Source organism: Pristis pectinata, chromosome 4 (assembly GCF_009764475.1).
Source record: "Pristis pectinata isolate sPriPec2 chromosome 4, sPriPec2.1.pri, whole genome shotgun sequence".
Taxonomy (NCBI): domain Eukaryota; kingdom Metazoa; phylum Chordata; class Chondrichthyes; order Rhinopristiformes; family Pristidae; genus Pristis; species Pristis pectinata.
This window is the reverse complement of record NC_067408.1, coordinates 83,304,866-83,330,836: the sequence shown is the minus strand read 5'-3', so window position 1 is coordinate 83,330,836 and position 25,971 is coordinate 83,304,866. Positions and strand designations below refer to the sequence as shown.

General features: G+C 38.3%; 1 protein-coding gene across 6 annotated transcripts in view; it reads right to left on the bottom strand.

Moving 5' to 3' along the window:
- The window catches only part of lsamp (limbic system associated membrane protein), a 1,650,453-nt gene that overhangs the window by 597,465 nt on the left and 1,027,017 nt on the right, over window positions 1–25,971 (bottom strand). For 4 of the 6 annotated variants that reach the window (XM_052013652.1, XM_052013655.1, XM_052013657.1 and 1 more), the window contains exon 1: window positions 2,434–2,651. In XM_052013652.1, coding sequence (XP_051869612.1) covers window positions 2,434–2,588 — 155 coding nt within the window. In that variant the 5' untranslated portion in view covers window positions 2,589–2,651. Of the gene's footprint in view, window positions 1–2,433; window positions 2,652–25,971 lie in introns of those variants that run through there. The other 2 variants (XM_052013654.1, XM_052013653.1) reach the window with 1 other exon arrangement.

Sequence of the window (25,971 nt, the reverse complement as noted above, 5' to 3'; positions counted from 1 at the left end):
TATTTTTGGAACAGTTGATCACCTACATCTGGTTGGTAATCAGCAGAGCTTATCAAATAAAATCCTTGGCTCCCTCAGATTACAAGTGTGAACGCGTAATATAAGTTTCAACCCAACACTGTAATTCTTCTTCCTCACACTTGGACTGCGAATCAAGTTGAAGTACAATTTCTGAAGATCAGGTGGTTATCCAATATCTCACCCAGCTAAGTGCTCTTCATGCGTGAACATAGATAGGGACCTCTGAAAGATACTTAGAAGTGGAGGTTATTTTGCCAAGCTCCATCTTGAACTTGAGTTCATGATTTGCTGATGAGCAAAACAGACCTTATTCTTGAAATGGTGCTGACAAATACAGTCACTTTAAAGTTGTGATTATACTTGCAATCTACAGGGAAGCTTACTGTAATGGTCAGAAACAACCTGCTCTGAATTTTATTCAGACTTCACCATATCAGCTTAGAAATGTTTGCGTTACATAATCACTAAATGTATTAAAACATGATTTTATTTTCCAAGCACAATTTTCCACTTTACATTTTTATTTTCTATAAATTGTACTTCGGACAGTAAGAGGAATGAAATAGCATGTCCCTGTAATACCCTCACAAACTAAAAGAAGATGAACTCTTCTGTGTACCATCCTAATTTCAGCCAACACTGCTCTATTCATTGTAATATTTTTTCACAGGGATTCTGACTGAATCTAAATATAAATCGAAGCACAAAAAAGGCATGTGTAACAAGAAAGTGTCCGATTTACATCATGTCTTTACTGGGTTATGACTTTAATTGGGGTGAAGGAGATGGTGTTGTTATATTTGAACTCACTAAACCTGGGTTACAGAAGAAGGAAAAAAGTTCAAATAGAGTTCCCACACTTGACAACCATTAACCCCAGATGGACATGCATCTGCAGACAAATGTGGCTGTAATGGCTTATTGGGCTGAATAGCTGGCACTCAACGCAGGCTCGCACATGAAGAATGGGTCCTCACGAGTTAATTTCGGATGGCCAACTGTCACAAAATCTGTAATCTAACTTGGTTTGGGAGAGGAAGAAAAAACCAGAGCAGCACCCCTGCAGAATGTGTTTGAAGCTTCAAGCAAACAATACATCAATTGCAAAGAGCGAGATAAATGTGTCTGAGAGATTTTGCCACACCTGTTAATTCCCCAGTATCAGGATGAAAATTCCACTTATCAGAATTTAAGTATATTTTCCTGTCAACTATTCAACGGCAAACATCCAAGTCTGTCAAATTTTGAATGTGGACAGAAAGAAACCAGAGAATAAGAAAAGATAAATGAATAATTATAAAACGAAGCATGTACAGAAAAGGAATGAAAGAGTTAATATCTGATTGAAAAAAAAACTTGATATGCCCCCCTCCTCCCCCTCAACACCTGCTCAGTGACAAGAGACTAGTACACTCAATTCTCCCTCACAATATCCCGCTTTGGATTTGTTTAAACCTCAACAATGGATTTTGTTCAGGCTTTAATAGTAGACTGTGCTGTGCAGGATTAAACAATAAATGGACATTCAGTGCGTATGAATGCACAAACACATATGTACACAGAGACATGATTATTATACATGCACATTTTTGATCCAGGTTGTCATTAGGAGAGGGGATGATTAAATAAAATGATTCATTTATTTTACATAATTCAAGCAAAAATCCTCCAGATTTCCTTTTTGCCCTCTCTGCCTGCCATGAGCACACAGACTGTTTCACACTTACAATATGTGTTGACATTGTGCTCGTCTCAGTGTATAAGTTATCATTTTAAATAAGATGTTCTGCAAGAATGGCTGTATTTTTGAAGCTGTTATTTAAGCAGTGAAATGCATCAAAGCCTACTGTTGCCAAGAAGTGCAAGGACCCAGGAATCAACCTTTATTTATATAAAAAAAACACTTGAACAAGAAAGAGTTACTTTTATCCCATCATTTGCATTTCTGATCATCTCAATGCTTCCAGGGAAGAATAATTTACCAAAAAGAAGAAAATCCCGAAAAGATCCAAAACAACAATCTTTCAATGTTTCCTTTAAAGCATTCACAGCTTTCCGCAATATATTATCTTTTTCCAGGGTCTCTGTAAGCAGTTATTATGTAACCCTTTCAATACCTGAAGGTGCCTGCAACTCAGCACACAGATCCGCTTTCTATTTCTCTACATTTTAAAAGATATTGCTCAGACTGCTACACGAACATTTTGAACAAGATAGCAAGCAAGCTGCAGAACTGCGATATCTGACCTGCATAACAGTGGAGCGATCAGAATTCTCTCAGATCTTAAGCCTGTGATTATTATGTTAAAAAGAGCCAAAGAAATAAATTGTCTCAGAGGGCTGGAAAAAGCAACAGGGTGTTAATGAGCCACTGTTTGTACTTCGTTCCACATAATTAGTTGCATTTCCTACCTGAGGATAGCCGTGTTTCCCTGCCTGATGGTGATGTTGTCCGTCCCCCTGGAGAAGTCCACGCTTCTAACCGGCAGTCCTGTTGGAAGAAGGCAGAGAAATCTCAGAAGGATTGCGGGTAGTGGGCGCTGATAAAAAGGACCCCGAGATACCATTGTCAGGGCAGGACGAGCAGGCCAGATTAAAAAGAAAAAGCTCTCCCAAACACTCTGGCAACACTAAAGCTGTCTTCACTAATAGCAAGCTTTGCAATTCCAAGCACCAGCTGAGTTCCCACTAATCTGACAGCAGAGGCATCACTTGTAAGAGATATGTGAAGCGATGCTCTGAGCGTGAATTGACTGCTTTCCTCCTCACGCTTCTTTACTTCACCTCCCCCCCACCCAACAAACCCCCTCCCCAACCCCCGCCCCCCTTCCACCACCACCGCCACCACCACTGCCACCCTTTTGGCAGCAAGCTTGATGAAGGTCTGATACCACTCCATCACCATGGCAACAGCTCCATCTGAGGCAACTCGACCCAGACAACAGAATTGTGCTTTGAGGCAGAAACTTACCAAGCTGCTAAAGTGAGGAATAAAGTTAAATCCCTTTTTTTGGCAAAAGTAATATATTTTGCAAATTAAGCCTGCAAAACACGAAGTATTCAGCACTGGATGACTGATGCTGACAAGATCTAGCAGTAATTATCTGTGACACTTCATTCTTGCAATGAAAAATCTGACTATAACACCTAATAATATTATCTGAATGCAGTCATTTTATACTGAGTCAGGAACTGAGAAGTGATTAAAGCACAAAATTAAAGATAAGTTATTTTAATCAATACAAAGTGTCCACTTCATAACAGTGCATTTGGACAAAAGCACAAAACACTTTGGTAAACACTTGCATTTAAATGTTTGTGCTCGGGGCTTCATTGTGGACTGAGTTCCTTGAGCATGTAGATGAGATCTATAAAGGCAGCCCGGATGAAACTTTGGAGGAGTTAAGAGTGCATTCACCAAGTGGGTCCCATTAAATATCTGCTGAAATATTAACACTTACTGAGGCAGTGACTGGTTCTACCTGACTTTTGGGGCCCTAACCAACAGCACCCACAGAGTGCTTACTGCAACCAGTCTAGACAGCCTGAAGGTGGCTCCAACTTGGGCCTTAGCCTGATTTTAATCATTTCAGCCATCTGGCAGCAGCCATATTTTTGCCAAATTGCTTTGTTAAATAAGACCCTCAGATTGGTCCCAAAGGAAGTGGGTGAGGCTGATCAGAGATTGACTATGACCTTTGATTGAGCTTTTGGAGCTTGGAGCTGTATCTTCCATGAATCTCCTTTGGTGATTTGTATCCACATTAAAAAAAGACAAATGGTGCAAGCCTGACATTTGCTCCATTTGGCAACAAATTCTTTGGGTGACATAAATCAATGTTTAGTCTTTAATTAGCAAGGAGCCAAATGATTACTCCAGTTTTACTGTATCAAAGACGTCCTACCACCCTCAACCTCCCTGCAGTTTAACAAGTTTCTTTGGTCTCCTTTACCAAGGTCTGGTGAAGGGTTTTGGACCTGAAAGGTTAGCTCTGTTTCTCTTTCCACAGATGCAGCCTGACCTGCTGATTTTTCCTGCATTTTCTCTTTTTATTTAATAGAACTAATAGGACTGGGGGTGGCCGAATTTCTAGGCCAAACAAAATGTGCATGAATTTTAGGTTCCTGACATGCTAAAAGCAATATATAAACAAGGTATCTGATTCAGCTCAGTGATAGTACTTACTGAAGACTATGCACCTCAAATCCCACTCCATAAACTAACTTCATTAATGCAGAGTCTAAATTGACATCTCAACATAACACTGATAAAATTCTGGAGAAGGTGGTCTTTCATGTGAGCTAGTAAACCAAAGCAGTTTCTCCTCTCTGAAGTGGATACAATAATCTATTGGGTTCAGTTGAAGCAAAGCAAGGAAAGAGATTTTGCCCTGACTATCATCACGAGAACCGAATTTGCGACAATTTATCCTGCTGCTGTTTGTGAAACCTTGCTGTGCACATCTTGCTTTCCTTCATAATTCCAACAGTGACTACACTTTACAGGTAGTATATTTGTTCAAAATCAGTCTGAGATATTGAACAATCATGAAAAGAGCTTTGTAACAAGTTTTTTTTTTAAAAAAATTGAAGTCCATAGCTTTAAACAGAACCTTAAAGACATTTCAAAATAATTTTTCCTCACAAGTTCAATATGACTGCACATATTTTCTGTATTGTATTCTGGCTCATTAATTGCTCACAAAATAAATGCACTTCTTTACTTTAAAAACGCAAGTTAATTTATCTGTTTTTCCTTTTGTTGGTCAATTTGCACTGAGGTAGGAAGGCAAATTGTATGCTGCTCATGTGGCTGAAGGATGGAAGGGGTGTGATGAATAACTTGATTCAATATCCCCTGTCGTGAAATCCTTGTTCTTTCCCCTTTGTGTCTGTATGATGTCAAAAGTCACTGGGTCAATCACATCCATCCATTCTTTGACATACTGCTGTTAGAACTCCACTGAGCTACCCTTTACCTAGTTTAATTTTATCATTTCTTCTTTCGTTTTGATCCTAGATCTACCAAATAGATGGGTTCCACCATAAATAGAAATAGATGGGTTTACTGCATAACTTGTTCCTTCTTGTCATCCCATTCGTTCTTTCTGCTTTCCTTCAACTGGAGTATTCTTTGTATTACAGAGTAGTTATCGACAATACCCTGTGAGCAAGCGATTTGGAGGTGGGGCAGGATATATGGTTTGGTGCAGACAATCTATTGTGCAGCAAACAATGTCAATTTATTCAGAAAACAATGACCATTTTAAGAGCAAAGAAAATAAAAATTACAGTAGGTACCCACATTAGAGGCAGGGCCATTTTTTTTTACAGAAAAATGCAGTGAGTGGAGAATAGTTATATATAAATTATGCGCATAATATCGTTACTTGCGCAGTGTGGATACTAAGCTTGACTGGGTAATAACTCGATCATCTCTATAATGCCAATGTTAGCATTGTCACTATGTACAGCCTTTCTTCAAAGACAGTTCAGGACTGGGAATTACATGGAGACACCATGTAGCAATGAAAGAAGTGGAGAAGATTTAATATATAAATCTAAAATATAAGCCAGGGGAAATATTTAATATTGCAAAACTGATTCTGCAGCATTATAGTGTAAAGTCGCAGTCAGAGGTTCAAATGTTGACTGTGACTTGATCAGAAGAAGAGTTAGCAGTTATTAATCAGTCTGTGCTGGTAAAGTGCAACAACTCATTAAAACAAAGCAACCATCCAAGAAAGGAGAAGCTAATTCCATCCATCACATTCTGTAACAACAACTTCTTTGAGCATAGAATGAAGCTCACCAGTGGCAGCTGTCCAGGGATCAATGGCCTCCACTATTTCCCTTTCTAGCTACAGGAACAAGAAGCATGATGAGCAGTGGGGGCAGGGGACAAATCAGGACTAAACTGTAGGAAATGTACATTAAAAAGTACATCAGCAGCTTCTTTTCTAAATAACTTTGTTCTCACCAGTTTAATGTTACAATGATTTCTGCTTTTAGGCATTGCTTGCATAAACTGCATTTACATCATCTGATTCCAGTAGGTTTCCAAATTGAACATCAGTAATTCCCACTGCTGCACACTTTTAAACAAGTACTGCAACCAAACATGTCTAGATTGCGTGGAAAAGGTTTCTCATGTAAACAAGCTAGTAATCAGCTGTATCTGATATGGCAGCACACTGGAAAAATACAATAATAGGCTTTCTTTGCACAGAATAAACAATGAGAATCCACTATAATCTACATTTCACTCCCTGACTAATTCAAAAACAGAATTAATGTAAGGACTGGTATTCCAATATGGTGCTAAATTTCATGTGCCAAAATTTCTTTTAACTAATATTTTATCTTTCTTTTTTGAAGACCAATACCTTGTGGAGAATTGTTCCTCTGACACTGGCAGTGTTTTGGTATCATACTCAAATTCATATGCAAGTCTGCACAGTGTGTTTTTGCAAGCTGTTTCAACTGTGAAGAGTCACAGCTTAATCTCATACCACTCCCTGGGCCTTATTTGCATGTGCTCCAGAGATACAAAGAAATAGCAATTAGGAGCACAACTGAATGTTTTCCTGTTTCCCTCTCCATGGCCAAAAGATGTTGATGCTCATTGAAGCATCTCTCCTGTGATGAATTTCCTTGGACCAGGTGTTAAACCTCAGCTGCCTGGTCCATGTGGGTTGAAAGGCATTTTTGGGTAGTTCATTGAGGAACCAGATTACCCATCATGATCTAATCTCTCGGATAAGACTATTGAACGGTTTCCCTTACAATGAGATGGACCTATGACTTCACGATCTACCTTGTTGTGACCTTGCACCTTATTGCACTGCACTTTCTCTGTAGCTGTGACACTTTACTCTGTACTGTTATTGTTTTTACCTGTACTACACCAATGCATTCTGTACTAACTCAATGTAACTGCAATGTGTAATGAATTGACCTGTATGATCAGTACGCAAGACAAGTTTTTCACTGTACCTTGGTACAGATAACAATAATAAACCAATACCAATACTATCTCAACGAGCCCTGGATTTCAACAGATACTAGTTTTAAGGCAGTTTGGAGAGAAAGAAAAATGGTCAAACATAGTCATGGTTGGAATTGCTGCCCAATTCCTGACCCTCTCTTGTCAGTGGCATAGCCATTTTTGTTAATAAAGAAAATTGCTTTTTTTGGCATGTTCTCTTGTTATGGTAGCTGTCTTTGTGCCATGCTTGCTCTGGCAAACCTAAACAAAGAACAAATTAATGCTATCCTGAGTATTTTCTGTTCCAAAGAGTTAAGGAAACCATATATGGCAACAATGTAGACATAATAGTGATACCTTCAAAAGAGTGGCAGAGGGCAATTAGGTTCTGATTCAACTTGCTTCTGCTCAAAAGGCAAATTATTATGTGCTAAACTCTTTATATGTTGTTCGTTATGAGAGAATTAAAATTCCAGCAACAATATTTTAATCATACAGCTTCACGAAAAATAGTATTCCTCTAAATGAAAGCTGGCCCAATAAAAGCTAACTGCTCTGGAGATTGAGTGTGCATGTGCAAAGGGTCAACATTGCTGCGCATAGTGACACAGTTAATAAGACATACCTGAAGTAGGGATTTCCTAAATTATGCTATATGGAAATAAATCAGGTATTTATATTGAAAGGAAGGGAAAAGCTGATCCACTCACACATGCTTCCAATGTTGGACTATCTGACAGTCTAATCTTTTGATTAATTCACAAACAGTCTGATAGAAAGTAGCACTACAAGCATAAACCATAGTTCTCAGACTCTGAGGAAAACAATTGGGAACGTGATCCAAGATAAATGGCCTAAATCAGGAATGCTTATTTCTCATTTATGAGTACTACCTAACATCTTGAGTTTCAATGTGTGCAACATAGTGACCTATTTCTTAAATCCAAGCCTTTTATAAAGGAAATGATTCTTGTATTACACCTGATCTTGTGCTAGATTTTTGGTCTTAGCGTGATCTCTTAGAAAGCAATCTCATACAAAGTATGATAATAAAATGAATGAATGTATTTTGGTGAGCTGTTAGCAAGATGGCTATGTGAATGGTCTAATATTAGGGACATATATCAGCTCTAGTACAAAAGCAGCTATAACAAAGGCCTGCTGAAAGTTAATGGTCTCCTGTATAACCACTCACATTTTAATGTGAAAAGTGGCATGTCTGCAGCCCAATTCAGTTATTGTAAAGCACACCAGTCAATCAAGAGAAACAGAGATCAAAATTCAAATACTTGAAGTGAAGTATCAACTAATGAGCTTTGCTTTTCTTAACTGCAAAGAAGCAAAGACATATATTTTCCATGCCTTTTGCCTAAAAGGTAACTAAAGGTTTGAAACTCCCCAGCACAATTATGATATCCAAGCTAGTTAAAATGCACTAATTGATTCATTTTCTGTGATTGTCTCAAATTTTCATTCTGGAGTTAAAAATTCAAGGATGGGAGGAATTCAGGAAGTCTGGAATATGTCTAATTTGGTTCTGCAAATTAACTTTGCTTGGTAGTACGCTGTGTCAGATTTAGACTCTGTATGTTGCAATAAGAATGCAAAAAAAATGATGTGCACCCCTCCCTAAAAAGCACTCTTATTGCATTGAACCAGGGTCCAAAGCATTGCTGGTCCTGCTAAATTTTATCGATCACTGTTGGCCTTAATTACTCAATCATTCCTGGTGAGCTACCTTACACACCATTTCAAAGATATTATATAACTTAAATAACAGTGTTTTCTCCCAATTATATCTTCGGTAGAATTCGTGGTTGACACAGAGTCACTCAAGTATCTTGAAGTCTAATTTGAAGATTCTCATCCTTGTTTGGAGATTTCTCCCCAGTCTTGCCCTTCCACAACTTTGTAATCTGCTGCACTTCATGTATTCTCCACTCTCCACTGCTTTTAATGTCTTGGATATCCCCAATTTTAAACACTCTATCACGGCTAATCTTAACTTTAGCTGCATTAGCCTGAAGCTCTGGAATTCCCTGGAAATCTTTGCCCCTCCTTCTCTCTTTCTTTATATTGATCCTCAACAACCCACTTTTTTGACTAAGGTTTTGGTTATTTGGTCCAATATATGGCCTCTTATCAAGTTTAACTGTGTCGCTTTATTTTGCTTTGGATTCACCTCGGGGTGTCTCAATTTTTCAGCAGCTCAACTTAAAAGTTAAAATGAGGCCAGAGTCCCAATATATATCATGTCTTGCATCTACGAGTGCCAGCAAAATGATTAATCCCTTTGCCCAGTCCAAGCCACCTTGCTGATGTAAGCCATTTTTTGCATAAATTGACTAGTGGTGAAATGCTTTTGTTATGAAAAAAGTAATAACAATGCCAAAGTTTCAATCGTTCACTATTAATCACACACTAAATACCAAAGGCATGAAATTTCATGGAGATGATAATTTTCCAGGCTTTTCAAAAACAAAATAAAATATTCTGGATCCAGGTATTGTTAGTGAGGTCAGCATTTATTGCCCACCCCTAACTGCCCTTGAGAAGGCCATGGAATCATTCATTCTTTGATTCTGAGTCAAAGAGTCACACAGCACAAAAAGAGGCTCTTCAGCCCACTGCATCAACCATAGTAATCCCACTAAAATCCAGTTGTATTTTCTGCACATTCCCATCAAGATGATGGTGACCCATCAGTCCTTCCAGTGCAGATACTCCCTACAGTTATGTTGGGTAGGGAGTTCCAGGATTTAGATTAGTAACTGTGACAAAACAGTAATAAATTTGCAAGTCAGGATTATGTGCAGTTTGGAATGAAACTTGTAGGCCTTGTCCTTCTTTGTTCCAATTTGCAATCTACATCATTTGCACCAATTTGATTCCCATACTTTTTCTTTTGCAAACAAGTCCAACAGACCTCAAAGTCAGAGGCTGAAATTAAAGTTTTTGAAGACCAGCCCTGCAAACTGCATTCACTCATGGATAAGTTAACATCATAATTAAATCACTATGGCCATAAAACATTAGACAGCTTGGCATTAGAATCTGGCTTCCCCTTCCAGCTGATGGACGAAGCAGTTGATGCATAACAGGCTTTACAGAACTTTAATGTAGATCACCCAAGATCATTTCTATCATCGTTTTTCTGACCTCCAGTGGAGACACTTTGGAAACCAGTAGGAAATATTTCGGGGAGGAAAAGATCTTTAATACAGTTTTTTAAAATCACTGATTGATTGCAATATTTCAATTTTGTAACCTATTTAATCTTTCATTTTGAAGCCTTGTTAAACTTGGCTTAAAATGTATAGAAAAGATCTCAAGGAAAAGAGGCTGCAAATGAAGAAAATAGATGTATACAAAAATGAATTATACCTTTGAACAAAAGGAAACTTAAAAACAAAAAATGGTTGCTTTGATGTTGGTTCTTTCAAATAATTAAAACCATGGATGAAAACTTTGTTTAGACCATGTTTCTTTTTCAAATAAGCTGCAATAACATTCCTCATCTCAGTGAAAGTACCTGAATTATGGTTTCCCTAACAACAGAAAACAAAATCTATCAAGTTTAATCTACGAAATCTGTCAAGTGCACTGAACGGGTTTTCTAATAAGGGCTACTGAGGCTTCAATGGAAAAATTACAGTTGGGGATGAATTTCATTTTGGGCTTTTGTGAATCAGCAGACTATTTAACACTGTTCCAGATGTTTGTAAATCAGGAAGGGTAAACAAGCTATCAAGCTGCTAATGTTCATTTTGAGCTGCTGCCCAAGATATTTTTGCCTCCATGAGAATTACAAATAGGGTTCACCCTGAATGTTAGTAAACAAGTCCCACATGCAGCATGGCTGAGATATGCTTGGACAATCAGTTTTCTAGACATTACAGATGTTTCACAAACACTGATTTGTGACTTCCCTTCAAGGAAGCCCTGGATTCAATCATTAGATTAATTCTTCTTCATCCTTCTCCCTTTCATTGGTACATTGTACTGCTCAAAAACACTCTGAATTCAGACATTCAGTCTGAATTATTTTCTTAAAACATTTATTTTGCAACGCTTTGCATCAATTCTTTAAACTTCTTCATTGGTCTGCATCTGTTCCTTTTGTTCTTTAATCACAGATTTTACAATGAACCAAATGACATCCATTTCAATATCCTACTGGGGAATTCATAGTGCTGTCTTAGCACAGTGGCCTTTTACCTCTGGGGCTTGTATTAAATTCAGCCTGCAGTGTTAATATTAAAGAATCACAGTTCTGGAGTTTGCGGAGATCATACATAAAATTAATTTGGTTAGTCTCAACCGAGTAACATACATGGATCCACAGAGAAAACTGTTCCTACTTTGGCATTAAATTGCAAATGTCAGTCAGAAACTAAAAATATCACATTTGGGGACCCTCTTCAGAGACTGGATGACTGCAGTGGAGTGTGCTTTTCTTAGCCCCTGTCAGTACATTACCAAACCTAAGGGTGCTTAATGTGAAATGGTTGGGTCTGCAAGATGGGAAAATGCCTCCTTCCTCTTCCATTGAGCACTAACTTTCACCAAAGTAAACGAAAAGATATTTTGTGCAGCACAGTTTAAATTATGTATGTACTCCTGAAAGCTTGATATTATAAACATGAATGGGTAATTCACAAATCTAGGTAGCCCCTCTGAAAAATGGCAATATGCATGATTACATATTGTGGCAACATGCATATTACCAGTCATCATGCTTGATACATTATGCACAAATGAAGGTACTGTATGTTATTGGTATAAGAATGCTGATCCCATTTCTCACATACCGTCACTTACAAGATCCTAAGCATCTCAACAGATGTCCCTTCCTCCCCCTGAATCTTTGATGCAATAACTGTAACTTGTTATTACTAATGCTTGTCCACATAATTGTTGGAAGATCAGTGTAATATTCCTTTCTTCTGGACAATTTCAAGGAACCTCAGACTGCTGTCAGCTCCAGCAGTATAAAGACGTATTTTAACAAGGGCTTTCTCACCAATCACCCAGATCAAGAGGAATCATCATGCACTGAGCCAAGAATTCTTGTTAATCCAGTGTATAATATTTCCAGGAAAAATCATGTTACATGTGAACTTTTAAATACATCTCAATCTCCCTGTTATTGATCCAGTACACCATACAACATAATTGTCTGGGAATCCGCAACAGATAATTTCTCAATAAATGCAAAGCATATATCACAGGGACTAACCTTCTTCCATTACCGAACCTCAGATTTATGGAGTTCAATAGTCAGTGCTCAAATTTACTGTTGTCACATTAAAAAGGATTGACAAAAAGCAAAAGGAATGCACAATTTTAAGAAATATCCAATTTAGGTAAATACTAGAACTGAATTCCAGGGTACAATCTTAGCTGGGAATCCTGGTGGTCAACTGAACTGCTTCAGCCTGAGCTTGACATTTAACTCCTTGTTCACAGCATTATGTGCAATAATATTTTCAAATATTCTCTTCTTGGCCTTTCCATCTTAAACTACAAGTCTTAGGTTTAATCATAGAGATATTATCACTGACCACCTGCCATGAGCAACGCAGTGAGAGAGCCCCTAATTTTTTTTTAATTGCCTTAAGTGATTGTAAGGCAAAAACTAATAATTTTAATCATTTTAAACAAAGCAGTACATATGAGCTGACCTAACAGTGGCTTTATTCTGCATAATTATCCCTCAGCTCTGGAATCCGTTATGTCTTTTCTCATTCTTTCATGATGTCAACCCCAATGAACCAAGTGGACACTTACTTTTAAGATAGTAAAAGTTGCAATGAGTGTTGGCTGGGTCAATTGACCTTGGCACAGCTGATTAGAACTCTGTCGTCACCCCCTATCTGTACCAAATGTACCTTCTGCAGGAGTTGCTGAATAGCTATGAGAAGTGGGATACCTGGTTAATTTACCCCAACCTAACTCAGGGTACAGAGATAAGCGTAATTTAACTCATTTCCAATTGGACATCAATTTTGGAATTTGCAATCCTCATGACCTAACTGTCAAATGGAAAAAGGTGTGAGCCAACAAGGAAGAGTAGTAATTCCCCACCCCTCCCCACCATTGTGTTAAAAATTAATTTAAAAGCACACTTGTGTATGAGTGGCTTCTCATTGTGAAATGCCAGTTTTATGCTATTGTTGGAGCTGGGGAGCTGAAACAGGATGTTGTAGTGCCTAACCATGTTCCCTTGATGGACGTTAGAAATTGTCAGACATCACGGCTTTTAAACTTGCTTTTATATACTTCAGGATCATTTTGAATGTATTCTGCAGATGGTCTTCCTAAAAGGTGCCGCTGCAGTTAGTGATATTTTTGAAATTCACCTTATGCAGTTCACAGCTTAAAAAATAATTTGCAATTATCATACATTATCAGAGCCTGGGGTGACCCTCAAATGGTTGCAAGTTCCTGTGATTTGCTCTCAGTGATCGAGGCCCTTGCAAATTTTTAAAAAATTACATGGAATGTGAGCGCTGCTGGCATGTCCAGTATTTTAATAGCCATGCCTAATTGCCCTTGAAAAGGTGATCACGAGCCACCTTCCTAAACTGCCAAAATTCTTTCCTGTGGAGGTAATTCTGCTGCGTTGTTGGATGGACAGTTCCAGGATTTAGACCCAGGGACAATGAAGGAATGGTGAAACGTCTCTGCTAGAACATCACAGAGTGCAGCCCGCCTGCTGTGTCTGTGTCAACTGTCAAGTAACTACCTATACTAATCCCATTTATCACTATTTAGTCCATAGTTTATTCAGTCTTGGCAATTCAGGTGCTCATCTGGATGTTTTGAAAATGCTGTGTGAGTACTTGCCTTCAACACCTTCTCAGGCAACGCATTCCAGACTTCATCTGTCCACTGTGTGGAAGATTCTTCTTCAGATCTCCTCTAAACCTCTTATTCGTCATCTTAAACTTATGTTCTCTGGTCTTAGGCACCTCTGCCAGAGAGTAACATTTCTTACTGTCAACCCAATCTATGCTCTTTAGCATCTTCTGCTTCAAAGAAAACAAATGCAACCCACCTAGTCTCCTCATAACTGAAAAGTTCCATCCCAGACAACATTCTGGTGAATTGACTCTGCACCATCTACAGGGCAATCATATCCTTCCTATCATATTGTGACTAATACTGTACACAATATTCCATCTATGGCCTTACTTAATGTTTCATTATTTTGTACCATAATCCCCCTGCTTTTATATTCTAAATCCTGGCTAATGAAGACAAGTATCCTGTATGTCATCTTCACCATCTCATCTACCTTTACTGCCACCTTCACAGATCTTTGGATTTGTACTTGAACATACTTTGATCTTCAATACTCCCAAGGTCCTACCCTTCATGGTATATGTACCACCCTTCCTTGACCACTCCAAATGTATCACCTCACACTTATCAGGCTTAAGTTCCATCTGCAATTGCTCTGTCCAGCTTAACATTCTGAAACCAAAGATGACCTTCCTCACTAGCAACAACACTACCACTTTTCATGACATCTGCAAACTTATTAATCATATCTCCTACATTCATATCCACATCAGTAATGTATGTGACAGACAGCAAGAGTTCCAGCACTGATCCCAGTGGTACGCCACTGGTTAGAGCCTTCCCACCACAAAAGCAACCCTCCACCATCACTCTCTGCCTCCTAAATACAAGCCAATTTTACATCCAATTTGCCAATTTGCCAATTTGCCTTGGATCCAAAGGGCCAGTTTTTTGGACCAGCCTTCCACATGTGAACCTTTCAAAGGCCTTTCTAAATTCCACGTAATCCACATCAACCACACTGCCTCCATCGATATATTTCATTACCTCTTCAAAAAACTCAATAAATAAGTCAGATGGGATCTCCAACCAACAAATCCATGCTGATTATCCCTGATCAATCTCCGCCTTTTAAAGTGCAGATTAATCCCATTTTAATCCTGAATAATCCTGACTGCAGGTGGTTGCATTCCCATATAACTGCTATCCTTATCCTTCCTTCTGGTAGAGGTATGGGTCTGGGAGGCATTGTCTGTGTAGCCTGTGTGATGAACTGCAGTGGATTTTGTAGATGGTACATACTGCATAATGTGAAAGTTCAGAGAGGGGGTTAATTAAGAGATCTGCTGTGTACTTGGTGGAGTCAACTTTCTTGAGCTGGACTCAACCAGGCAAGTTTTATGAGGTCATGAATTGTGAATTCATGACCTTACTGAGTTGTGAATTGCAGGTGGCAACAAGTCATTGGAGAGTCACTTGCCACAAGATACTTGGATTCTGAACTGTTTTTGCAGCCATGTATTTGTGTGGCTGGTTCAGTTAAGTTTATAATTAGAGTCAAAGAATCATACAGCATAGAAACAGGCCCTTCGGCCCAACCTGTCCATGCTGACTGTGTTGCCCAGTGAGCTAGTCCCATCTGCCTGCATTTGGCCCATATCCTCTCCGATCAATGTAGAGATTGATGGAATATTTAATAATGCCAATTTTGGAGTGGCAGAGGGTTGGCTTTCTTTTATTGGAGATGATTATTGACTAGCATTGAGATTTTGCATGACACAAATGTTAATTGAAGTTATCAGCACATGCCTGCATGTTGTCTCTGTATTGCTACAAATAGGTGTAGGAGCTTCTTTTACCAAAGAGGTGGAACCATCAGTGAAAATCCCCTTTCATCTAATGATGGAAAGAAGATCATTGATGAAACTGCTGAAGATGTTTGTGCCTAGAAGACTGCTCCAAGGAACTCATACAACGACATTTTGAAGCAAAGATGATTGATTTTACACAATAACCATCTTCCTTTATTTGAGGTACGACTCCAGCCAGTGGAGGATTTTTTTCTTGACCTGAGTTTCCCCAGGTCTCATTGATGCCACACTCAATCAAATACTGCCTGTATGTTAAGGGCAGGCAATCTCACCTCGCTCCTGGAATTCAGTTCCTTTGTCCCTACTGAGAGCAAAACAAAAATGTCTACAGCTAAGTGGTCCTATCCAAACTGAGGATTAGTGAGCAAGTTTCTGGAGAGTAAATGCTGCTCGAAAACATTGTTGACATCTTCCATCACTTTGTTGACGATGAGTATAGACTGATCTGGTGGTAATTAACTGTCCCATAATTAATCACAAGAAACATTATGACCACTGATCACTTTGCACTAAAATGGACTTTGTTTTTTTGTTCCAATTGTTTTTTTCTTGTAAAATTGTGTATAATTGATGTTTAATTTATGTTTTTACTGTGAATGCTGCTTATATACTATATGCCTATGATGCTGCTGCAAATAAGTTTATCATTGCAACTGTGCATACATGTACTTGTGTATATGACAATAAACTCAACTTTGACTTTTGACTTTGGAAATGGTTAATTTTAATCAGATCCAAAACCTTGAATTTCCAAATTCAGGCTTCTGTATTCCATCATTCAAGTAGCAGTTCCAACTGGGAACCTTTAAATGGTGCAAATGACGTGGTATCATCAATTGTATCACTGCTTACTATTTATAAATCCAATTTATAGATAGGCATCGCTGTACCTTTCCAATCATAGGCCATGACACTGATAATGCCAATGATAAATGGAATTCTGGTTTAGTCAGTAAAACAAAGGTTAAAATGTCCAAATCTGAGAGAATGTCATTTGTATTGTTTTGTGTTATTTAATAGTTTCTGTGCAGATCCTGAGCATATTTTGCTGTTCATCATTCCAGCAACTCATCGAACCTCCAAATAGACAGTGTAATCAAAGAAACCACAAATCTATAAAGGCCATCTCTGAAAATTATAAAATTTCTTATTTCAGAACAATCATATGGCAAGTTGTTCATTCTGAGGTTTCCCTTGAGGAAAACAACATCATACTGAAAAGAAGCTTGATGCTTGTCACTTTCTGCTTACTTTCATTTTTTTTGTCAGCTGATAAATCAAAAGTGACAGTAAAAGAGCCTCAATGGCATATTATCGTGCATAACCATTACTCTTTAATGTTGTGCTGGGAGCATATATAATGTTGTGCTAGTGATGAGCTTAATGTTAGAGACAGAATGAATAATGTTCAGCAATGAGGATTATGTAGCATTACCCTATATTTTGTTCATGCAGGGAAAATATATAGGGATGCAGCTTCTGCATAATACTTCATTCCAATTTTTATTATTAGTTATAACTGATCTCATGTTTTAATTCATTGATTTCAAAACCATATGGTATTTAGTCAATCAAATCTTGATACAATCAAGTCCAGCAACTTGGGTTTGATCCTGACCTTGGATGCTGTCTATGTGGAGTTTATACATTCTCCCTGTGACTGCCTGGTTTTCCCCCAAATGCCCTGGTTTCCTCCCACATCCCAAAGACATGATAGTAAGCAGGTTAATCAGCTGCTATAAATTACCCCTAGAGCAAGGGTAGGAGAGTGGCGGCGGGGTGGGGGGGGGGGGGTAGATGGGGAGCTGATGGCCATGTGAGAGTGGATAGGTTACAGGGAAATATGTGGAGGAATGGAACTGATGGGAATGCTCTCAGATCCAGCATGGACTTGATGGGGCAAATGGCTTCCTCCTACATCAAATATGAGAAATTGCTGTTTTGTTTTACATCAGTTCCCTTGCTTTCTTCCTCAGACAAATATTGAAAGTACTATGGACTCAAGGTATATTGATCTGTTTCTTGTAAGGCTTTAAACCTTCAAGACTGTAGCTCTGAAAGCTTTAGCACTCGAGGAATTTGACTGTTCTTCCAAAAGCCAGTCAAAGCTATTGCTCTGCTTCCTGTTCAGATCACTGAGCTCTCCCAAGAGAATGTGAATTCTCATTCAATTCAATTGGATACTCCCCCACCCCCAAACAACATTCTCAACAACAACCATGTCAACACATCATCCCTTAAGACATATTCCAATTCGACAATAAACATGCTCCTCATTTCATTAAGACCATGCTGTACAGTGAGCTTGCCCATTAAATGAGGAAAAGTAAATGACAATGCTACTGACTCTGACCTCCTACCCTCCATACATATAAATTGCCTAAAATTCAATTCAAGAGAAAACTTATCTCTGCTATTCGTCCTATCACCCTAATACGCACACACTATTTTGATGATCATTGTGATTCGGAAGATTTGATCAGTGGGGAAGATTGTCATAATGAATATTGTCATTTAACAACACACAACTGAATAAAGTAAATGGTGGCAAAACAGAATCAGACTATGCCCAAACTATTAGTATACACCTGCAGAGCTGCAAGTAACATTTTTAAGAAAGTGTTTTCCATTTTATTCCTTATTTGCTTTGTGATGAAGGTAACTGATCAAGGACCTGGTTACCTGCAGCTCCCAGTAATTTATTCACTCCACGTTGCAATTAGCAGTTTACGTGCAGCTGTACATATGCCTCTCATATTGTCAGAATTGCTGATGATGTTGCTTTTTTTTCACAAATAACATATTAACACTGTCCATCTTGAAGAAAGCTTTTATTACAATTAAAACTGCAATTTTCTCACATATTATTGTTGTGACATTAAAATACATTTAATTCTGTCAATGACTTCTGCAAGTATCTGCAGCAAATTTATAGTCTGGTTATATGCTCCTCTGGCTTGGTAAAATGGAAATTGTACAATCATGTCAATCAAAAGCATTGACATAAATGTGCTCAGAGCTGTCACTTGGTGCAAAATGAAAAAAAAATTATCTATTCTCCAGAACTGTCACTTCACACTCTGAGATGAATACAGGAGAGAAAAAAAAATCGAATCCATCCATTCTGTCTACCACAGCAGGTCTGTACTACCACTTGGTGCTGGTAACTGGATATTGACAGGAGAGCTAGTCCGATATTTGTTCACCTCTTAGTACCTGCCATTTATTTCACACTGGTTACATGCCATTGGATTCACAATTTGGGCTGAAGCTTCAACAATAATAACAGGACTTCTTTTTTGTGCCAAATGCAGGAATGGTATAAAATCACAACAAATTTTATCATCTGAAGGACTGCAGTAGATATCAACAATATTGATCATTTTAGACAAAGAGTGTTTCTTTCGTAAATCCTCAGATTGAGGACTAATCAGAAACAACAATTTTCAAAGATTTCCATAAATGGCTTCTTGTAGGAATCTGCAACTTGGTTTACCTGGTGACATATTTGGATAATTGATCACATTACTTCTAACATTGGGATTCTTTGAATAATGTGCCTTCTGATCAACAACAACATTGTTTGTACAATCATAAAAAATACATTGCAGCATGATCTGTTCCTCACAGTATACAACTGAAGTATCGTTTAGCATGCTGTTACATAAACCAAGCTGGAAGATTTTCCAAATGAACACAAGGAAGTATCTAGGTTCCTGATCAGTTGTCAGCACATTTTCTTCTGATCTTTGGGAGTTAGGTACTCAAGCCTGAATTAATGGATTCTTTCCTCTCTCATCATGTCATGGGTCTATTGCACAGAATTGTCTAGAAGTCAACAGTAATTGGCAATCTTTGCAAGATGTGACAATGGTGCAGTGGAAGATATACATCTGAGGTTTGTGTTAAGTGCAGCACCAGGAGCAGTAAATATAACAGAATAACTAGTTTTCTTTCCTCTCTTTTTATAACATTCTTTTTCCTTTTTTATTTCACCACTCCCTAATTGTTTATATGTCTTCAATCAGAGAAATAATGGATATTTCCTAACAAGGCAGTCTGCCCCATCATATTGTATGGAACCTCATGACTTTTTTTGGAAATACATACCAATACATAACACTTAGTATGATTCTTCATGTTGACTGGGCACTTTTTTTTACATTTTTATATTTGAACAGAGGTTGTTATTACACAAAAGTATTTGTCAATTACAAATATGTTGCATTACCTGATACCATAATGCTTTAGTTCAATGAGAGCAATGTTTACTGATTTATCCAAAAGCTCAAATACTTTACCATGCTTATCCAAGATTATCCTGTCAGAAGTCAAAACCACCTCCAGTGTTGTTAGGTGAATGGGTGAGGAGATAACAGTTGGAATATAATGTGGAAAAAAATGTGAAGTCATCAACTTTCGCCGAAACAAAAAAAAAGCAAAGTTTATTTTAAAAAAATGGTGAGAGATTAAAAAATGTTGGTGTTGGAGGGACCTGTGCTTCCTTCTGTGTGAGTCAATGTAAATTAATGTACAGCATTTCAATAAGGAAGACAAATGATATGTTGGCCTATGCTGCAAGAGCATTTCAGTGCAAGAATAAAGATGTCTTACTGCAATTATATAGAGCCCAGGTGGGACTGCACCGAGACTATTATATGTAGGTTTGGTCTCCCTACCCAAGGAAGGAAACACTTGCTTTCAAGGCAGGGTTGATTTCTGGGGCGGGAACTTTGTCCTTTGTGGAGAGATTACACCGACTGGGCCTATACTCTCAATAAGAAAAATGTGACCTCAGTGAAACATATAATATCTGCATGGGTCTTGATAGAGTAGACATAGAGACAATATCTTACCTGGCTGGTTTATCTAGAACCAGGGATTACAGTCACAAACTAAAGGGTTGACCATTCAATACTGAGTTAAGAAATATCTTCATCCAAGAATTGGAGAATCTTTGGAATTCTCGATCCCTGCAAGGTTCTGGTTGTTCAATCACTAAGCATATTCAAGACAGAAATTGACAGATTTTTGGGCATTAGGGGAATCAAGGATATGAGGTTTCTGTAGGCCAGTGGTGCTGAGGTAAGAATTCAGCCATGATCTTTTGAATGATGGATTCAACAAGAACAGCCAAAAGGCCTACTTCTGCTTCTACTTCTTTCCTTAAGCTCAATATATTTTTGTTGATGAGTATTTACGTGATCAAGCAAAACAATTCTCCTAAGGAGTGATGCTCCCCTTTTAAAGATGATCTGAAAGCAAGATTCAATAAGTTACAAAATTCTTCCAACCTGCAAGGAGAAAGTTATAGATCTATATTTATCTTTCATGGCAGGAAGGAACACTCAAAGTCTTAGCACAATCTTCAACATGATGTGTGTGAGTCTACTAAACCTGATGCAGTTCATGTTCGACAACACTGACTTGGTGCAAGCTCACAAGTCTGGAATTCAGGCCTGACCTACAGTCAAGGCAGTGGGAGACTCACACTACAATCATTATATCTACCTTGTTAACCAGCTGTCTATCATGAAAGAAAATAAAATCGACATGGGAAAGTGAATTTTAGTTGGCACTGTCAGAAATTGCTTTCAAAAGGCCAAGTATGTGTGGCACTATAAATCTTGAGTAATATCATTGCTTAAGCAGCACATAACAAAATTCCTTCCCTTTAAATTTTATCCAGTGAAGCCCAGACTTTATATGGAGTGAATGGGTCATGCTTTAACAAAGTGAGATCATCTTTCTGTTTAAAAAAATTACATGTTTTTCATGAGATGAACATCCTATTAATCCTTGATCAGTCATGTACCAGAGGAATAGGTTCACATGATTCCTGTTGTCTTAAAGGAAAATTAAATAACCTGAATTTAACCTCATGTACAGCTATTCAGGAGGCTCATAATTAGACTTTATATAGCATTTTGCATAAAACTGTACTGCAGAATAGAAATGAATTTCATTTAAAGTCACCTGGATACAAAAATATATAGTGTCAAGAGATCGACCTCCTTGAATTTTATGTCTTGTTTCAAACCAAGCTGCAGTTTTATACATTCTCTTCCCAGGGCAAGGTTTAAAGGATGATATTTTGAAGCAAAAGAAATATAGTACACGTTTGCATATAACTTGTCCCTGAAATTGTTTTAATGATTTTTCTAGGTTACATAATGATAGGAAGCTTCATTTGTACATTTATACACGGTAAGAAGATTATTTATACAGAGATCAATGTTTAAATATATCTTTTGAAGCCAAGGATTAAATATTCCTTTGCTCTGCAGCATAGTTCCTATTTATTTTTCGAAGAATTCATCAATCCTCAAACTATATTAACTCCCAAGGGGTTACATAACTTTCTAGCCTAGAAGTTAATTTCCTCCAGTACATGGATGCAGGTCAATTGGATTTGATTTGTAAATTTTTAGGAAAAGTTGAGACATTTCCTCTATTATGCATGAGAAGATAAACAATCTTCGGGACTTACAATGCCAAACCTCCGCACCCTACCAGTTCCCTTAACAATTGGGAACACATTTACTGGAGGTCAAAGCCAAATGTCCTTTTCTTCTGAAGTTGCTGACTAATCCTAGACTATTTATTGTTCTTTTATGATTGTGTCAAGAAAGAATAGCTTACATATCTTAGATTTCCTTAAAAATTTCCTCTGGCTTCATATGCAAATTTTACACAATGACTGATGAATATTGTTCAAATATTATAGTTATTTTTCACCCAAACATCATTCCACTGACCATAAACTCAAATCGTGAGGTCCCGATGAACAACTGACTCTGCCAGGTATGACAGTTTAACCATAATCTGTCAAGATGTTCACATGAGCATATAGCTCCAGCAAGGATTATGGCTAAGAACCCTATTTTCTTCTCCCTTCCAAGTTTTTATGAATGCTGATGACAAACCTTTTTTATAATTACCTCTTACTATCATCGCAAAAATGAATCTGTTTTGCAAAGGGAACAGATTAATGAAGGAACCTTGCACATCGATGCAACTGATCAAATTTCATTTCTATGCATTCCAGGACAAAAGCACATTAAATTTGTCCACAACATCCCCAGGAAGTCCTGGTTATCTCCCAAAGCACATTGAGTGACATAGCCACAAATGATAATCAACATAAGTGGGAGACCTGAAGTTCAACTGGTAACCAAATACTTCCTCATAAACACACAATGTATTTTGACCACTAACAGGAAAGGTTTAATGATTTCAACATTGTTGGTACATTGAGGAGCCAACTATCTCATCAGGGCAAGCTGGACAATGCTCATTTTGAGAAGTTGTTAATATCTAATAAGTACTTTTAAAATAGCTCACTAGCAGCATCTGCTGGTAGAAATCAAGTACTAGAACAGTGGTTTCGACCTGTGCACTGTTAATAATCTCTTGCCTCCTGAGACAAAACCATACTCAGAAGGAGCATGGTCAGAAATAGGAGTGCAACATTACGGTACCAAATCTCTGACTTCTGCAGCTCTGCACGAGAACTGCCTAATGTAGAAATGCCCCTTTATCGCAACCTCTGAACTAACAAGTTAAAACAATTTCAAAACTTAGCTTTTACAGTCACGAGTTCATAATTGTTCTATGGTAAAGTGGAAGCCATTGGAAGCAGTTCACAAACATTCACCACAGGGATTTCTTTCTGTCTATTTGCAGCAGAACTGAAAATGATTGATTCCTTAACTGGGAACTGTCGTGGTCTTTCAGTCAATTAAGATACATGAACTTCAAACTCATGTCAGCACATTCTCCTTGACAAATGAATAATAATCCAAATTTAATTATTTTGATTCCTTCTTCTCAAAACCAGTTTTAAAATTGACTGTATTCCAGTGGGGACTGATGTAAGCAATCACTGTTAGCCTCCAGCTCTGTGGTAAATTATGCTAACCCTTTGATGATTTTAACCAACTCCCACAATGTCTTTCAGCTGTGCTTTTGAGATTAGGCATTTCTTTTTCCCCAAAGAGCAGAGCATCCACAGAACAGTCTCAGCAAAAAACTGATAGTGTGTTGAAGAAATATCCATTTGGGAAAGGAGTCAATGGTTTTGGCATCAATATGCACCTACCATTACCAATTCAGTCTCAGTTCAAGATCGTAAGATTGGGAAAGTCAGATTGGGGAGATTGGGAAAAGCAAAGGTCAAGGACGATTGTAAGAGTTTGGGAAGAAGTTAAGGAAAAATCGTGGAATGTTGCATAATTCCCTCAGCAAATAATGATGTTTCAGAAATCTAAGAATCAGTGCAATCGATGATTCCATAGCTTTAGGTAGACTGTTGGAGGAGAAAATTGATTGGCCTACTCGTATTGACTAGACTTTCTCATATTCATAGTTTACTTACACTTCATTCTCTCTCAAGTTTCTTTCATGTTGTTATACAATGTATGGCTGCTTACTGGAGTTGTGGTGAATATTAATTGCCATGCTGCTTAAAGTGCCACTTGTACTATAAGCCTCCAGTTTCAGGCACTACAGTTCCAGAGTTAATGTTACTTTCGAAATTTCACCTGTGGAAAACAACTGATTAAATTTCAGTAGTGGTAAGAACTTATTGTTGGTGAAGAGGATTTCCCTGGGACTGTCAATGTCGAGATGGTATGTTACAAGAAAGAGCAAATTTTTCACTTCAATATTCTCCATTCTCCTCTTCTTTTGGAGGTATTGTCCTAGAGTTTATTATAATCACAATGGCCAGGGCTATCAATACTTGGCATTATGATTTGGTAAATCTGATGGCAGCTACTGGTATCTGCACATGCTGTGTTAAATGTTGAGATCCTCAAGTTGTTCTCAGAAGTGTCCTACTTTTTCCACAGGGTTGAATATTATAGTCTGCATGATAGGCTTGGTATTGAAGTTGTTACAACTGCATGGATTTGGAGTAAGTTGAATAACCTCTCTGGACCTGAAATATACATTCCACTGATGGAAATTATTGCTGGAGATTGTTCAGAAAATAAAGGATTTTCTTCAGTGTTTCTGTCCATTTCTTTCATTTCTCTCCCTTAATCCTGTCTGTATTTCCAAACCTTTATTTCATTTTCTCCACATCATTTAAATCTCAGTTACCTTTTCTACTTAATACTCCCCAGTTTGTTGTCTGAGTATCTCTTTGAGGATTCTTCACTTTGTGTCACTGAGAGAAACTATAAGTTCCATTTTGACGTTAACTCCATCACAAAAAGTGCTATCCAAATGCTCAGTCTAGTCCAAGTTTTTACAGTGAATTTTCAGGGAAGCAGCAGCACTCTCATCCCAAAAACAAGGCTGCAATTTTTAGACTGTATGATTTGAAACCATCAGATGCAAGCATGTGATCCAGAAATTGTTACTCTGAACAACTTCACTTTTGATACCTCTCACTTTCTATGAATCAAAGGTACAGCCATGGCACTCAAATGGGCCCAAGCTACACCTGTTTTTTTGTTGGCTATGTGAAACAGTCCTTGTTCTTAACCTGCTCTGGCACCACTCCCCAACACTCTCTCTCTGCTACATTAATTATTTATCAACTTTGTTCCTAACTTCTACACCACTCTCAAATTCATGGACCATTTCTGACACTTCTTTCCCTTTTCTGGATCTCTTTGTCACCATCTCAGGAGACTAACCACTGATATTTACTGTCAACCCACTGACTCACACAGCTACCTCAATAATACTTCCTCCCACCCTGCTTTTGTAAGAACGCCTTTTCGTTCAGTTTCTCTGCCTCTACTGCATCTATTTTCAAGATGAGGCTTTTCACTCCAGGACATTCGAAATATCCTCCTTTACAGGATACATGTCTTCTCCTCTACTGTGGTTGATGGAGCCCCACATTTCTTCCATTTCCCACACTTCTGCTCTCACTCTCCCTCCCACCAGACAGAACAGAGATAGGGTCTCTTGATCCTCACTTTTCACCCAACCAGCCCACCCAGCAGATCATCCTTTGTCATTTCCGCCAGCTGCAACGGGATCCCGTCACCAGTCTAATCTTCCCCTCCCTACCCCTTTCCACAGGGATCACTCCCTCTGTGACTCCTTGGTTCATTCATCCCTCTCCACACACCCGTCCCTGACCCCTAGCACTATCCTCTGTAACCGTAGGAGGTGCAACACCTGTCCCAGCACCTCCTCCCAAACCACCATCCAGGGACTTGAACAGTCAGGCAAAGGTTCACATGCACCTCCTCCAACCTCATCTACAACATTTGGTGCTCTTGATGTGGCCTCCTCTACATCGGTGAGACCAAGCATAACAAG